General features: G+C 40.2%; 1 protein-coding gene across 2 annotated transcripts in view; it reads left to right on the top strand.

The window, feature by feature from the left end:
- Positions 1-379: 379 nt before the first annotated feature.
- Positions 380-17,193, top strand: part of Ppp2r5a (protein phosphatase 2 regulatory subunit B'alpha) — a 36,936-nt gene continuing 20,122 nt past the window's right edge. The window contains exon 1 of one of the 2 annotated variants that reach the window (XM_051186644.1): positions 380-714. In XM_051186644.1, the coding sequence (XP_051042601.1) occupies positions 531-714 (184 nt within the window). In that variant the 5' untranslated portion in view covers positions 380-530. Of the gene's footprint in view, positions 715-16,886; positions 16,957-17,193 lie in introns of those variants that run through there. The other variant, XM_051186645.1, reaches the window with a different exon arrangement.

Genomic DNA, 17,193 nt, shown 5'->3' with positions numbered 1-17,193 from the left:
GCCGGGCGTGCTCCGTGGGCGGTCGGTGGGCGCGCTGGGGAGAGCGAGGGCGACGCTCCCAGGATCCGGGCGCGGGGGGACGCCCCGGGCGATGAGGGGCCAGCGCTGACATACAGGAGGGCGAGCGCTCAGCGGCGGCTCGCGCGGACCGGCGATGGAAGCGCCCCGGGAGGAGGCTCCCGGCCGGGCGGACGGCGCGGGCAGCGGCCGCTGAGGCGCCGCAGGGGCTCCGCGCGCTAAGGGGGACGCCCGGGGTCCGCACCCGCGCACTCGCCGCAGCCGTCCAAACTTCGGGCTCGCCTCCCTCCGCCCGCCCTCGGCGCCGGGCGTCGGCAACTTGCGCGGCCGGCCCGCGCGCCCCAGCCCTCCCCTCCGCCAGCCCCGGGATGCGGCCGTGAGGCGCTGTCGGGCGGGGAGCAGCTCGCGGAGCGCGAGGGCGGCGCGGCCGGAGCCCGGGGCGCAGGGGCGCAGGCTCTCCGCGCCCGTCCCTCGCCGACTTCCCGGGCCAGCCGGGCTCCGGGGTCGCGGAGATGTCGTCGCCGTCGCCGCCCGCGCCAGTTGCCTGCGCCGCCGCCATCTCGGCCTCGGAGAAAGTGGACGGCTTCACCCGGAAATCGGTGCGCAAGGCGCAGAGGCAGAAGCGCTCGCAGGGCTCGTCGCAGTTCCGCAGCCAAGGCAGCCAGGCGGAGCTGCACCCCCTGCCCCAGCTCAAAGGTAAAGTGCGCGGCCGGCCGGCCGGCCCTGCAGGGTTCCCTCTCCCCGGGCGAGCCCCGCACTCCTTCCCACCTGCGCACTTGCTCCACCTGACCTGCCATAGCCACCCCGGGGTCCCCGAGGCGCCTGCTCTCCCTTTCCTAGCCCGGCCCTCCGACTCCCCGTGTTGCCGAGCCTCTGGCCTGGCTCTCCCCCAGATTTAGCTAGTTCTTCACCCTCTAATTGTCCCTCGGTCTCCACACCCAGGGTCCGAACAGACTGCCGCTGAGTTCGCTCACCCTTAGACGTAGCTATAAAGAAAAAAGCCTAAAACCGGGACCAAGTGACGTGCCTTACAGACTGTGTCGTTAAGCGCTAGTGTTTGCCCCTAGAAGACCTCGACTGTCTCCGCAGAGGTTATGAGGGAAAGAGTGTTTCTTTGCAGTTCCCGGGGCTGTGCTTCCAAGGACTTTGTAAGGTTTTGTACAGTGATTGACAGTGGTGTCCATGCCTAATGCTTTGCAGGAGTGCTTGGCACTTCTTTTTGGCTCAGTTACTTTTCCCACTAGGTTTGGGGGCTTTTCACGAAGACGTTTCCCTGGTGTTCTTGCTTATTCTTTGGAGAATTACTGGCTTTTGATATAATGATTTTACATCTTTGTATCTTATGAGCTAGATATCATTGTTGGAAGATAATTATGTTCCTAGATATTTAAGAAATTCTTGCAAACCTGATAGAAGGCCAACAAATTAAAGGCTCATGCCTAAATAGATAAATGAGCAGCAGACTTCTCAGTTCGTTTGACAAAGATCCAGCATCCCTTTCAAGGCCAGTCTGGTTCTGATTTGTCTTTGGGTCTCTAAATCCTAACTTAGTTTGGCAAGGAGTGTAAAGAAAATCCAAGATCAAATCAACAGTTGACCAACAACAGCCTTGGAAGCTCATTCAGACCCTATATTTGCTTCCTGGGGTGCCTCTGAATCAAGGACATGCCACAGCTAGACTCAACTGGACTTTTGAAAAGTGTATTTATGTTTAGTGTGTATCCCCTTCATTGTCAACATACTAGAATTGTTTAAATTGATGTAGCATGGTCAGTGGAATGCAGACATAACCATAAAACAGTCCTGTCTTACCTGTTAGGTATTAAGTTTTTCTGTTTAATTAAAAGTTATTTTGTACTTTGTTTTTCATTAGTTTATCGAGTTATTTTTAGCTTGAAGTCTTGATACTAGCATTTTCCTTTCATATTTTATCCTCTGAAGTGGGTTATTCATTTTCTTAATGTTGTACTTAGTGCTCTTATCTAATAATTGGATTTTAAACATCTGGTTCGTCTCAAGAGATGCATTTTAATAGGTTTTGCTTTTAAAACAGATTTAAATTTATAGAATCAGTAATCATATTCTTAGTTACATGGTGTCTGGTTCAAGAAGTTGCAGGTACCATAAGTTTTTATGTACAGTTTTTTTGTCAGTAGTGGAAAAAAATAAAATTGAAACTCCAGACTGATTTTTAGGTATTTGCTTGTGTACTATTCCTCAGGGTGTTATTTGCTATAAGTTGATGCAGATTCAATTGAGGAAATAAAACTCTTACTTGGAAATAAGACCCTCAAGTAGGTAAAAGTACTGTTTTACTATAGTTGTCAAAATGCTTTGAAAAATTGAATTGTTTTACTTGGTACTTTGGCAGTGCCCGTAGTATCCTCTCCCCCACCCCCACTCCCCATTTATGGATTTAACAAAAACACCACCAGGAAACCTTTTAGTATGAAAGAGAATTCTTCCTGCTCTGAAATGCAATCTTACTGTGGAGTGATTCAGATATCCGTGGGCATCTGAGATCTTTCAAGTATTTATATCAACCTGCTTACTCTACACTTTGTCCACACGGATCTGGATTGGAAAGGGGCCAAGTAGTTTTCTTAAAAACAGACTGTGAGTAAGGATTAACAAAACAATCCAACCTTTTCAGTTTATTTTTGCAAAATCATGTAGGTGAGTGGGTTGCATGATTTTTAATGTTGAAAATGTTCAAAATAGTTCCTCTGAGAGCTGAGTGCTGGAAAATAAAATTAGGAAAATTATATATGAATAATTTTTTTCTGGCCTTGAAACTTACATTCATGTAGGATGTAATTTTTTTCACCTAAAACTTATTTGATAATGAACAACTAGGAAACTTGTCATTTAAAATAGGTAGTCTTTCAGTGTGTTTAGTCTGTTTTGGCTTAAATTTCTGGGAGGATTGGCTTGGTAAAACAGCTGATTCTTTCTATGTATAATAACAGCTTAGTATTTCAAATGGTTATCTTTACAAGACAGTACAAAACACAAACCAGTGTTGTTCCTGACAACTGAACAACCCATGATGTGTATGTTGACCTTTGTCATCTGCCTTTTCACACCTGCTATGGTAATGCTGTTATTTGACAGTCTAGTGCTCAGTGTATTTTCACAATTCTCTTTCTTTGGTTGACCCAAGTAACTTTTTATTTAGGAGAAAGTTGAGGCTTAAACAGGTTACTTTCAGGTGGGATTATCTGGGTGGTGTTTCATCTGACTTTGGGACTCTGGTCAAATGTCAGTATTTTTGCCATAAGCTCATTTTACATAAACTTGAAGTAGTATTGTTGAGAAAGTTGGGTCAATGGAGTTAGTTTAGGGTGAAAAGTCAGTTTTTGATTTATTTTCCTTTGTAAAATGGGAATGATACTGTCTCCCAGGATTGGAAGGATTAAGTGGAATAATTTAAGTACCTAAAAGTAAGCAAAGAACACTAGCTTCCATTCCGTTTTGTGTTGGTAAATCCATATTAAAATATTTTCAACTAAAGCATTACTAATAGTACTTAAATATAAACTTTCCCCGAATATTATATTTAATTATGTGTATGTACATGTGAGAACAGGTGTCTTCATAAGCTAGAGCTGGTAGATTCCCTGGAGCTGGACTTACAAGCAGTTAGTTGTGAGCAGCTCTGACATAGGTGCTGGGAACTGAACTGGGGTCTTTAGGAACAGTTCATGTTTTCAACCTAGGAGTCATCTCTCCAGCCTGTAGTAAATATGTTTTTTACCAAGAACAGGGATCAGATTAGTCTTTAGGATTATACAGATTTGTGTGTCTCCTGGAATATAGTCAGTAAGCAGCAAAGAACAAACATTGATTTTGAGATTAAACTCTTCTTAAGATGAGGTAAAGAGGGCCTGGAGAGATGGTTCATTGGTTAAGAGCATGGACTCATCTATCAGAGGACTCAGGTTCTGATCCCTGCACCCACATGGTGGTTCACAGCCATCTGTAACTCCAGTTCCAGGGGGTCCAGTGTCCTCCTCTGGCTGTGAGGACACCAGGCACATAAGAAGTAGACAGACATACACTCATACTAGTTAAATAAATGAAGAACTTTCTGAGAATCATTGTTTCATTGTTGACCTCTGAACTCTGAAGAGGCTGGAGCATTGCTGCTGATTGAAGAAGCTTGCTTATAGGGGAAATGGATGTGCTTGTTTTTGTCGAGGTATGTGGTCTTCTGAGTTAATTGTGACATGATTGGATTTTAGTTGTCTTGATTTGGGGAGGGACACACTACTACTACTCAGCTAACTTTTAAGGTTCCTGGATATTCTTCACAAATTGCTAAATATAGTGTCTAGTGCTAGTATTCACATGAGGAAATCTTTTCTCCTTTAAGGCTAGAATCTTCAGAATTCCTATTAGGATCATATCTCCCCTCCTCTCGTTTTTTGGTTGTCTTTCTTAACTTAATTTTGAATTATCTTTGGAAGCATATAATTGAGTAAAGTGAGACCATGAGGTAGAGCACCGCCCTGTGAATAGCAGATCTGAATTGTCTCCCGGCTGTCGTGATGACTCACAGCTGCTTTAGGCTAGTTGTTTAACCCCTATGAACTTGTCCTTTTCACCTTTAAGAATAACGGTCTCCTTGATAAAGGCACTGATAGTTGGCCTTTAGATTATTATTGTTCCTTTGAGTTTCAGAGACAAAGGTTTAGCTACAAAATAATATATTTGGGAAATATGTTTTTGTGCTTTGTTTTGTTTTCCAATTTAACTTTTTAACATTGTAGTTCTGGGTAGAGTCTAGTTTACCTTTGTTTTTATGTATTGAGTACTCTGTGTCCATCCTTCTTACACAGTTGGAACTTGGAAAGCTTAAAACAAACCCACACCTAATCCAAACCCCTCAACATCCAAGCATGTTACTTTTTATAACTAGTCTCATATAAAGGCCTAGCACCACTAGTATAGTATCAGATGTCTGCTGGTTTAATTCATTAATTGAAGCCTTGTCTTTCCCTCTGATTCTCATGGTTCCTTACTCAGCCCATTAACTTTTCTACCCTCACTTCTCCTGGTATTTACAATTCACTCTCTTAACTCTGCTGCCCCCTATGGCCGGCTAATCAGCTGCTTTTCTAAAGGGGAGAATGTCCTTGGCGTCTGGAGTTTTCATGTGATGAGGTGACTCTTTTAGATCTTTATTTATTTGTTTATTTATTTATCTGAATGAAAGCCTAACTATTGTCATTCAGTGCCAGGTAATCAGACTGTTTTTTAAAGAGTTGAGACTTGAATAAGCAAAAATTAAGAACATTTGACAGAGGTTAGCCCAGTTTTTCAGAATCATAGGTGATGATGCCAGTCACACTGATGTCTTCTGTCTACTGAGTATATTGAATAAAATGTAAATGGTGGTGCACACCTCTAATCCCACCACTCTGGAGTCAAACAGATCTCTGGGAGTTTGAGGCCATCCTGGTCTACAATAGCAAATCCCAGGCCAACCAAGACCGCATAGTGGACCTGACTTTAAAAAAAAAAAAAAAAAAAAAAAAAAAAGGTAATGGGAAAATGAACTGTTGAATTTAACTGTTTGGATCATTCCTTATATTTATTTTGTATCAAGTATTTTCTTTCAGAGAGTTTGATGTTTAGCTTATTCTTGATCATAGCTTTTTGTGAAAGGTAGCAGCAAGGATCCAGAGCCACTTTCAATCTGTTTTCCTAATTTGTCTTTGGCCTTTCTGTTGACCACTTTGAATAATACTAGCATTTGCTGATTTGTTATAGGTAAATGTTCAATTGGTGTGTAGTAGTTTTACCCTTAGAATGAAATGGTAAATTTTGTTTTACAAAAGTGGATGTCATTATCTTCCTTTTTCAAAACTGTACCAAATACAGTATAATAAATGTCATGTAGACACAGTTGATATTTTGGTAAAATTCCCCTTGGCTGTCTTAATCACATACCTTCCTGTGTTGATAGTGTCTTTTCCAAGACTATTCGGTATCTACTATCAGAGGTTCATTCCCTTTTATTTGCTTTTTGTTATAACATATTTATGCCTAAATTAGTTCAGGCTAAGTAAATGATTTCTAATTTCTAGTACATTGTAGTAAATATGGGTTTGGCTTGGGTTTTGTTTTAGTGTATATGCTACTGAAGTGAGCACAGTGAATACTGGATTAAAACAAAAGCCTTTGATCTTGCATTTGGACACTGTGAACTGTATAACACTGGTTATTTAGTAAAGCAGTTGTATACAGTTGTGTGGAAAAGTAATAGAGGGTTGCCTCAGATATGGATTTATGTGTATTTAAAACTGGATAAAGTGAAATCGTTTGGGATTATTTTTTGTTTCTTTTTTGTGATTGGATCTCACTGTGTAGCCTGAGACTGACCTCAGACTCACCACTCTGTAGCCCAGACTGGACTTGAACTCATGACCCTCCTTCCCAAGGGATTGGGATTGCAAGCCTTCACTACCATGCCCCTGCCCTGCCTTGCCCCTGCACTACCATGCCCAGCTAGTTTATATTAATTTCTAAATTCAAGGTGTGGTCTTAATTTATGAGGATGACCTTGAAGGAAATAAACAGATTTAAAATGTGTAATTTTAGTGAATTATCATGTAACAAGAAACCTAATTGCTGAAAGTTTGACATGACAGGCTGGGTTTATGTAAAAGACTCTACTTGTCTGAGCAAGATAATTGACTAATAAGCAGTTTCAGAACTATTTTTCATGTGTATCTTTTTGAACTTTTCTCTGAAGGGATTTGCTTATGTGAATAATGGAGAATTTTAGAAATGCTACCATTTTGATTCACGTTTCCTTAGACCTCCTGAGTTTTATTGTTCATGCCTTCTGTGTTGTTGTAGTTCGCAGGTTTACATGATCTGATAGAACCTGTTTCTAACTTGGATATGAATGAAAGAGATTTCTTGGGATCACAGTCCTGGAATAGCTAAGCTTATTCATTTCTAACCCTCTGTGAGGTGCTGGGCAGGAGGGCCTCACAAGTCATTCTCTTGAGCCTCCTTTGGGAATCAATTTCACACTTGTTCTAAATAAATAGCATTCTAGTCATTGTATTAGGGGATCTCTTGAAAACAGGGAGGTGAGTGTGGGTTTAAAACAGTATAGGAGGGCCTGGAGAGACCTTCCCTCCTATACTGTTAAGAGCACATGCTGCTCTTGTAAAGGGCTCAGATTTGGTTCCGGACACTTACAGCAGCTCACTGTTTGTAATTCCAAGGGCGCTAGCTGTGCACATGGTACACATACATACATGGAGTCAAACAGTCGTCACATAAAAATAAATACATCTTATATAAATAAAAATAGTATAGGCGATGACTAGAGATTAAGTGCCTGAAATAATAACTTTTTAGTGACTGGGCTTAGAACTAGGCATTCAGGAATATCAAATGTCAAAACTTGACCTCCTGAAAATACATACTTTGTCTGATAAAGGATGTTTTAGAATTATGTTATTAGAAGCCAAGTAGTATTTGAAATTGTTATTGGCTATTTTCTCTCAATTTATAAAAGTGAAAAATATGACAAAATTTTTATAACCCTGAAGTTCACAAATCTGGGTGAGTTTTTAAAACAATTTTTTAGGTAGCCTTCCAGTGATAAATATCTGTTGAAGTTCTAAGTAGAATAAGATAAAACTTTTGTAGAACTATGTGTGTCTGATAAAAATTACCATTACACTACTGGTTTTTGAAAAGAGTTCACTTGCCTGATATGAACTTCGATTTAAAAAAAAAAAAAAAACCTAAGGGGCTGGGGGCTGGGAGCATGGCACAGTGGCTAAGCACCCACATGGCTGGTCAACTGTCTGTAACTCTCAGGTGTGACACTCTCACATAGACATACATGCAGGCAAAACACCAGTGCACACAAAATAAAAATAAATTGTAAAAAAAAAAAAATCTAGTACAATTTTTTTCTCCCTCTGGTTTCCATGGTACTTGGAATTTACATGAGCCGTTGTGGAGATTAAAATGTTACTGAGGTAAATAATACTTTTTCTTTTGAAATTAATCGTATTTAGTAACTTATAGTGGGGTAAAGAATACATCCTTTAAGAAGTTTCAGTGAGTTTGCTATGTTGGGCTATCAGGAAAGTGAGAGAGATCCAACCTAGTTCTATTATGGAAGAAGAGAAAACAGAAAACTTCCTGAAGAGATAATTGAGACCCAAGGCTAGAAGGTGTTAGGCAAAGACAGGTGGAGCCCGAGATCCACCCATCAGACAGCATGTGCAACCCACTGTTGAGTACAGCACATGTGAGTGTTGCCAGCCTTTGTGTGCTTAGAGAAAACACTGAAGCAGCAGTTAGGACTTTGTGTTAAAGAAAGGGTACAGGCAGGACACTGCATTTACACCTGACTGTTGTGAGGAATGTGGGAGATGGAAATAAGGATGCTAATTGTAATCTGGACATGAGATACAAAAATAACCTTCCTAAGTGGAGATGGGGTGGTGACTTAGTCAGAGGGCTTGGTAAAAGGAAGTCAAGAATGATAGTTTTATTTGAACAACGAGGTATAAGATAGTATTTTGTTGGTAGGTAGCCCAGGCTAACCTCAGACTCAACAATCCTGCCTTACTCAGCCATCTGAATGATGACATTATGCATAGGCTCACCCAGATAACTAGTCTGAGTGACATTACAGGTATGTGCTACCTCACCCAGCTGAAACAGTTTACAGAGAGACAAATCAGATTTGTGGAAAGAGAAATATTTTTATTGTTTTTGTTGGTATTGCTTTTTTTTTTTTTTTAATTTGTTTTTGTTTTGAGATAGGGTCAAACTATAGTGCAGGCTAGCCTAAAACTCATGGTGATCTGCCTCAGCCTTCCAAGTGCCGAAATTACAGGTGTGAGCCACCATGCTAGGCTTATAAAAGTTTGTGGGACAGGTTGAAGTACCTGTGGGAAATTGAAGTTGCCTGTTGGGAAGGTAATTTGGGCTTAGAGCTGACTGACAACATGTACGCTGTGACAGTAATTTAGAAGTCTTCAGCTTGTCAGTGGCGTTTGAAGTGATGGAAGTTGAAGCAGTTGCTCAGTAGAAGTGTGTAGAATGAGAAGCAGTCAGAGCACACCAACATTTAGAGGTGAGACAGACTGTGCATGGGACCAAAGCAACAAGGTAGGAAAGTTTTAGTAACTGGGTAGGTAGGTAGAGCAAATAATAACAGAAAAGCGATGAGTCAAGTAAGACTTAAAACTTTCCATGCGTTTGGCAATCTTCCTTCTGGTGTCATTTGTAATTTTGGGGGCATTTCAGAGGGTTAATAGACAAGTGAGATACCTGTAATGTAAAGGTTAAGTAGAAATTGTGTAAATAGTAAGGCAGAAAGTTTGGCAGAAATATATGTGTGTGTGCCTCTGTGTATTTGTGTATGTATTTATCCATTTAAATACATATACTTAGGGTGCATATCCCAGCTCCCACAACAGTTCTTAACTCCAGTTCCAGAGGATCTTCTATCCTCCACAGGCACAAGACACACATGGTGTACAGACATACATGCAGGCAAAACACCCATACATGTTAAAATTTTTTTAAAAAATATGTGTTGTGGCTGCAGAGGGGAGAATGGATTACAGCAGAACAAGGTTTTAAGAAGGGAAAGGCCAGTCTGGAGGTTGTCTTTAACAGGCTAGTTAAGCAGAATAGTAGCTGCAGAAGTGAAAAGAGGTTTATTTGAAGTACATTGTAAATAGGACTTGCTAATTGTTTGTAGTGGGAAGAGGTAGATAGGGAAGGACAAGTCATCCTGAGGTGTGTTTTATCCTGGACATTTGACTGAACACCACCACTGAGGAGTCTGCTGGGAATGGATCCAAGTAGGGAGTGAAGATCCAGTTTTATTTTGTAAACTTTATATTTGAGGTCCTTTTTGGAAATAATACAGTTCTAAATATCAAGAAAACCTTTGGATCTTTTGTTCACATATTTCTGTGTGCACATGCTCGTGCATGCGTAAGGTCAGATGACAACTTGGAAGAGTTGGTTCTCTCCTCCATGTGTGTCCTCAGGGTGGAATGCAGGTCAGCAGGTTTGGAGGCAAGTGCCTTTACCACTCTTACCTGTCCTGTATATTTGAATCAGTGTCCATTGGGTATTTCTGTGACTACTAAACAGATTTATATTTGTTGTTTTACCTTCAGTAGCCTGCTAAGACTCCCAGGTTTGCTTATGAAGGACTTGGCCATGTTGGATTTGCCAGCCATTGGTCTTCTGTGTCCATGTAGTGCAGGGTTTACTTGGTACATTAGTAGAGGAGATGGCATGCTGGGAGAATTGAATGAGTCCTTCAGTTGCCTGCTTTGTGCCTTTTGAAATCTGATACTTGAATCTTCCCACACAGCTTTGAGAGCTTGCCATATTGTTCATTAAGTAATGAAGCAAAAGCTATTACTAAGTTGATCTAAAAATATTTTATATCAAGTTACAATTTTTATATATCTTATATTTTACATATTTATGTAATGTATATGTTTGATCTGTATGCTTTATGACTGTTATAGTTATTTTTCTGTTACTATAAAGAGACACCATGAACAAGGCAACTTATAGAAGAGTTTATTGGGAATTTACAGTTTTCAGAGAATTAAGAGTTCATTACCATCATATCTGTGAGCATGGCAGAAGGCTGGAGCAGTAGCTGAGAACTTGTATCTTAACTGCAAGTAGAAGGGAGAGAGGAGAGAGAACACACTATCTGGGAATGGCATGGACTTTTGAAATTCTAAGACTATCCTTAGTGACATATCATCCGAAGACCAGATACTCCAACATGTGATCCTGTGGGCACCCTTCTCAATCAAACCACCACACTGGCTGAGTGATGTGTAGATATATCAACATTTTTACCATTTTGTAGATAAAGAAACCAAACCATAGGTTAGGTTGTATTCTATGCCAGTCATTTAGAGTTTGATCTTCTCGGTTGGTTGTTAGTATCTTCTCTGTGGTGTTAAACTGAAGATGTATGTTCATTAAAGTAAAACTGGGCACCGTTTCCTTCTGTGCAGGAGAAAGACTTGTGGTTGAGAACTTTCCAAGAAAGCTGCTGGTTTCTTAGGTGCTGGACAAGTGGTCCATTAATGTTTATTTAATACTGTCTTCACTGCCCTTAAATAACCTAAAACTTGTTATAAAAATAATGGAGTCATAATTGAGTCTCATTTTTCATTGTTTTCTGAAGTAAACTCATTTAAAGAATACACAGTGAGAAATATGATTAACTACCTTGTTTGTGTCTTTATTTTTTTAAGAGCTTTATGAATGATAATAACTACTAATGGTGCAGCACATTTTTGACAGACATTGATTTGTAATTGGAGTCACCAGCCACTCCATATTACAACGATCTGTTCCAAAACTCTTGATACTTCACCTGCTTTTCTCTTTTGGAAATGCTATCTATAAGATGTTGGAATTTTCTTACACTGTAGCCACATTAGAATAGCACTGTCTCTCCTATTGGTTTTGAGATTTGCATATAAACCTAATTAGGAAATTTCATCAAACACTTAACTAATTTTAGTCTCCTAAAGTTTCCAGAGGAGATAAAATTGGGTAATTATGTATCATCTCTTCAAGTAGTATTGCAGATACATTTATGCCTGCAGTTAGTGAACGAGCCTTAACTGGAATGTAAAGTACAACTAGAGTAGCAGATGTACCATGAAACGCTTCTAGGTTAGTTTGAAGTCCTGTTTCTTTCCTGGGAAATCCTGGTGTGCAGTAGGAGAGGGGAAATAGCCCAGCTTTCCTTAGCTGGCCCAGCCACAGGACAGGAGGGATGGGGTCAGTGCTTTGTGTAGCTGATACCTGTTGTTAGCATCATCACCTGGATGACTCTGCACTTGGAGAACTTGTTTTTAGTTCTAGAGCAGTAATGACTAATTTAGGATATGATACCTGGTGTGAGTCATAATTGAGTCTCATTTTTCGTTGTTTTCTGAAATAAACTCATTTAAAGAATACACAGTGAGAAATATGATTCTTAACTACCTTGTGTCTTTAATTTTTTTTTAAGAGCTTGTAGCTTGTTAAAAACAAAACTCCCCATTTTAGAGCAAACCTCTAATTTAACATCGCATACTTTTCTGTCAGTGGGACCCATGCAACTGTAGGTTGTCCACCCCATGCTTTAACTTCATTGAATATTATAAACAGCATGATTTTTTTTGAAAGAAAAAAATAGCAATTTTGGATTGATTCTGAATAAAGTGTTTATTTCTGGAAATACTGATTTGTATCATTTGAAACCTTGGTTATAAATTCTACATACTAGGGCTGTTGAGATGGTTCAGCAGGCAAAAAGTGCTTGATGCCAAGCCTAGTGACCTGCATTTGGAGTGTCCTCTGATTCCCGCTCCCACACCCTGAGATCACATACTCAGTCTAAAATACATGTTACACAAACTAAAAGGAAGTTTCCTTTTAAAATTTTTATTTACTTATTTCTATGTTTGTGTAGTCAGACAAGCATGTCTTGGAACATGTGGAGGTTAAAGGGCAGTTTGTGAGAGTTGGTCTTTCTTTTGTGTTGGTTCTGGGGATCCAACTCAAGTTATCAGGCTTAGCAAGTGTCATTACCTGTCATTACCTGCTGAGCTATCTCTCTGGCTCAGAAATACTTTTTGGTTTTTTTTTTTTTAAATCTTTTAATTTTTCCTTTTTTTTGGTAGTGTTGAGGATTGAATCTACAAGTCTTGTTTTAGGAGTTTATACATAGATCTTTTGGAAAACCCAGTTAATTCCATCATTTTCCCAGAAGATCGATTAAATATCCTTAGATTCCCATTCCCAGCCATCACCCCAGAGCCAGTCTGTGATGATAGAAGTGGAGTGGGTGTAGAGCTATAGTCTGATGTAGACTTGAACACCTGTTAAAGAAGGTAACACTTTCTGAATACAGTAGCAGGCGTTTCTTAAGATTTTCTCACAGCCATTAAAGTAAGGTAGCTACAGCTACCTTGGCCGCCCACTCCATTTGTAAAGGTCTGATAACATTTCTTCTTACTTAAAAGTCCCACATACTCTTGTTTTATGAATTGTATGTTTGTATTCAAATTAGATTAAGGAGAGGACACAAATTTTCCATTTATTCTCCTGAGACACTTTTCAGCAGTGTGTTTGTTAATTTTCACAGTCAAAGGACTCAATGTAACGTAGCCATTCACTTTATCGGAAGTGATATTTATATGTAAATAATTTCCCTCCCTTCTTCCTCCTTCTCTCCTCTCTTACTTGATCGGTTATGTAGCCCAGGCAAGCCTGGAGTTGTCCAACTCAATTCCTGGAGTTGCCTAAGCCTTCAAAATACTGAGATTATAGGCATGTGCCAGCTTACAGTTAATTTTTTTGGAATAAAAACTAATCAATATGCTTCTATAACAATATTTATGGATAATATATTTGATTAGTAACTAAAGCTGTTAAGTTTTAGACAGTATTCCAGTGGTTTTAATGAATACACATATATTAACATATCAGACCAATAGTTTTCATGTTAAAAGTCCCTAAAGTGTGATGTCTGTACATTTTCCATTGTAGTGAAATCATAGACTCTGAACTAAGTCTTAGTGCTGAGGCATTTGTTAATAAATACAGGTATTTCCCTTGCTCATTGCTATATCCTGATCTCTAGTTTCAGACAAAAGCTAGCTCAGGCTCTAAGTTTTAATGAGCTCGGGTATTGCCAAAAAAGCCACATGTCTTATATCCTGTGTAGTCTCTTAAATTAGAATTCTGGACCACACCCTCCGCATGCCAATGAATGGTGGTGCTGAGTTGCTATGATACAGTGCTTATGCTTATTCCATAATTTGTATCATGAATCCTCTATGTTAGTTTAGATTTCAATTAAAAGAGCAGTAGCAACTGGGGATATGGTGTATAAAATTATCTTATTACAAATTATGCCTGCTCTTTCAAATGCTTGTTATTAAACAGCACCAAGGAATGAAAAACTTGAAATAACTTGATTGTACCTGGGTTTCTCTAGACAACGGTAAAGATTGTGAAGACGAAGAAAGCTTTAAGATAGGATTTAAAGAATCAAGTTCCCTTTTCACTGGCAGCGGCTGTCAAGTGGGCCAAGGTGGGCGCACACAAATACGTCCAGGAGCTGTGGAAGAAGCAGCAGTCTGATGTAAGGAGTAAGGTTTTTCCTCCCGCCACCGGTCTTGTCCCGCTGCCACGCCAGCCCCAAATAACAAACTGAGACTCTGTATTAGATATGCTATTGGCCTGGTACTTATTTCTTATCGGCTAGCTCTGTCTTAATTATTAACCCATTTCTATGTATTTCCACGTGGTCTTACCGAGAGCTGAGGAACGGCAGTTCTGTTCTCTCCAGACTCTCCATCTTGACTCCTCCTTACTCCTTCCTCTTTCCTCCTTGTCTCCTAGTCCCTCCTATCTTCCTTTCCTATTGGCCAACAGTGTTTTATTCATTAACCAGTATGAGAAACATATATACATAATGGCATCTCCCATCAGTCTGATGTGAACCCTTTCTTCTGAGGGTCCACTGCTGGCAATACGGCAGCTCCCAGTGCTACACAGGACTCCCCACCCACCTGGCCTGATAAAGCCCTTAGGCTGGGATACAGAACCAAACAAGGTCATGTCATGGATAGGATTTGCCCAGCTCCTTCAATCTGTTGCTGAGGAGGGAGCTGGATACCACTGTGCGCCCTTGAGAGTTCTGAATTCCTACTAGGCTAGTGAAAATTCCACACAGATTCTCTGAGGTTGACCCCATTGGTCCATCTCATAAAGAAGGAACCATCCATCTGGAAAAGTACAGCCCATTTACTTCACTTTAAAAAATTAGATGTATTTGTTTTATTTTATATGTGAATGTTTTGCCTGTATCTATATATGTGTGTACCATGTGTGTTTGGATAAAATAGGACATTGGTTCCCTGTGACAGGAGTAATAATAGATGGTTGTAAGTAAGTCACCATGTGGGTGCTGGAACTCAAGCAGGAGCAGCCGTCTCTCTAGTCCTTGTTGGAATACAGTTCTAGATATGTCTTCCAGTTTCTGATGGGTCTCTTTAGTGAATTTTTCATTTTGTTATACTTCTCAAGTCTGTAGTTTTCATTTACTTTTTATTGGTATTTTTCGTCTTTATTGGTATTCTCTACTTGACACAACATTGTCATGGCACTATTCTTCTTTAATCATGGTTTTCTTTGAATAATGGCTACTTGAAAATCATACTGTTGTTGTTTTTTATTTTGTTTTGTTTTTTTGTTTTTCAAGACAGGGTTTCTCTGTGACTTTTGAGGCTGTCCTGGAACTCGCTCTTGTAGACCAGGCTGGTCTCTGACTGACAGAGACCTGCCTGCTTCTGCCTCCCAAATGCTGGGATTAAAGGCTTGAGCCATCACCGCCTATCGAAAATCATACTCTGTTAAATCCATTGTGTACTCTCACAAGCAGTTACATTATGCTTTCCCTTCCCTCCTTCTTGTTAACTTTTTCAGACAGAGAGGGAGAGATGTAAGTAGGAAGGGAATGAAATGGCATTTAAGATATATGTTGAGTACTGGTCTCAGCATTGGGATTGTTAGTGCTTGCTTGTATGTTTAGTGGCTGGGCGAGGTCTCCACCTCACCACTGATACAGTATTTTTAGCCTCTGATAGTGTTCCCCAGAGAGGCACTGCTTTGGTTGTGCTTACAATCGTCCCTGGGAGACAGTAGGTTTCTCTGTTCTTGATACTACTCCTACCTCTTATGTCTCACTCTTCTACCTGACTGACTGCTCAGTTGCTTTTAGCAATGCTACAGGACACAGTCTAAGCCAATTCAATTCAGACTTTAAGGGATTTGTATAAGTGATCGTGTTCTTATACAAAAAGGCTCCTCCAAGCTACCCCCTCTTACAGGTCTCTCCTGAAAATGAGTTGGCCTACGGTTGTCTTGTACCCTTGGTGAATCTAGAAGTCTCTTGTCATTCCCTTCTCTCATAGCCCTGCTGTTTGTAGAGCACTTGTAAACTGGAGTGCCTTTCGGGAAAGGCACTAACTATTAAGGTAACCTATAGGCAGTGGCCTAAGGTCTTTTTAGTGTGCATAAAGGGCCAGGGGTAGGGTGATTGGGGCATATTCTTGGTGCTGCTGCTCAAAAGTACAGTCTCAGTGGTGTGGTGTAAGAAAGGAACCCTCACTTCTCTGCCACACTTGGCTAGAGTGCCCCTGTCTGTCCCTTAACCTAAAGGAGGCTGTCAGGGAGCTTTTGAGGTAGGGAACCTCTGGTTCTTTGAGTAGTGTTCCTGCCTTTGCTAAGTGAAGGGAACCATCTTAGTTCAGATTCTGCTTCCTGAATTTTCTTTCATTAGTTATTTGGTATAGGGCTCAAATCCCAGGCCTTGTTCATATGAGATGAGTGCTTTCCCCCTGAGCTTTTATAGATATTCTTAGTTAGGAGTTTCCTTGTTTGCTGTTTGCCCTTGGGTCTATTCATAGAGTCTTTAAAGGTGTTTTATTATCTTAAAACTTTATTTTGAAAAAGGATCTTGCTCTATAGCCTTGACTATCCTGGATCTCTATATGTAGACTAGATTGGCCTTGAACATTTGTTGAGCTTCCTGCCTCTATCAAGTGCTGGAATTACAAACATGCACCATCATACTTGACTAAACGGTTATTTTAAACTGAACTTTGGGGGGAGCAGATAGGTCTGAGGAATTCTTAACCTTGTCTTGCTGAAAGTTGAGCTCTGACTTGACTACAGTTTTAACTTGTTTTATAAGTAATAGTACCCTTTATCTAGGATGTCATAGCTTTCAGGTACAAAATTATGCACTTATGTTTGAAATCTTAAAGGATATGGGAAAATTCCTTCAAGTAAACAGCTTTCTAAAAACGACACAAGAAGAAACAAAAATTTCAATAGGTATGTGTCTATTTGGTTGAATCTGAATTTAAACAATTACTAGAAAATAAGTTACAGAGCAACGTTTTCTTATAAACATAAATTGAAAAATCTTAATAAAATATTGGCAAATTGAATCTAAAATGTGTAGGTAGACTAATAATATATATTGACCATGTACGATTCATACAAGATGTAAAGCTGTTTGTTTATTTATTCATTTAAAAAACACCAGGAAGGCACAGCAGTGGGAGCATC

Source organism: Phodopus roborovskii, unplaced genomic scaffold (assembly GCF_943737965.1).
Source record: "Phodopus roborovskii unplaced genomic scaffold, PHOROB, whole genome shotgun sequence".
Lineage (NCBI taxonomy): Eukaryota > Metazoa > Chordata > Mammalia > Rodentia > Cricetidae > Phodopus > Phodopus roborovskii.
The sequence above is the reverse complement of the archived record's forward strand: the minus strand, read 5'-3'. Positions and strand labels throughout refer to the sequence as shown.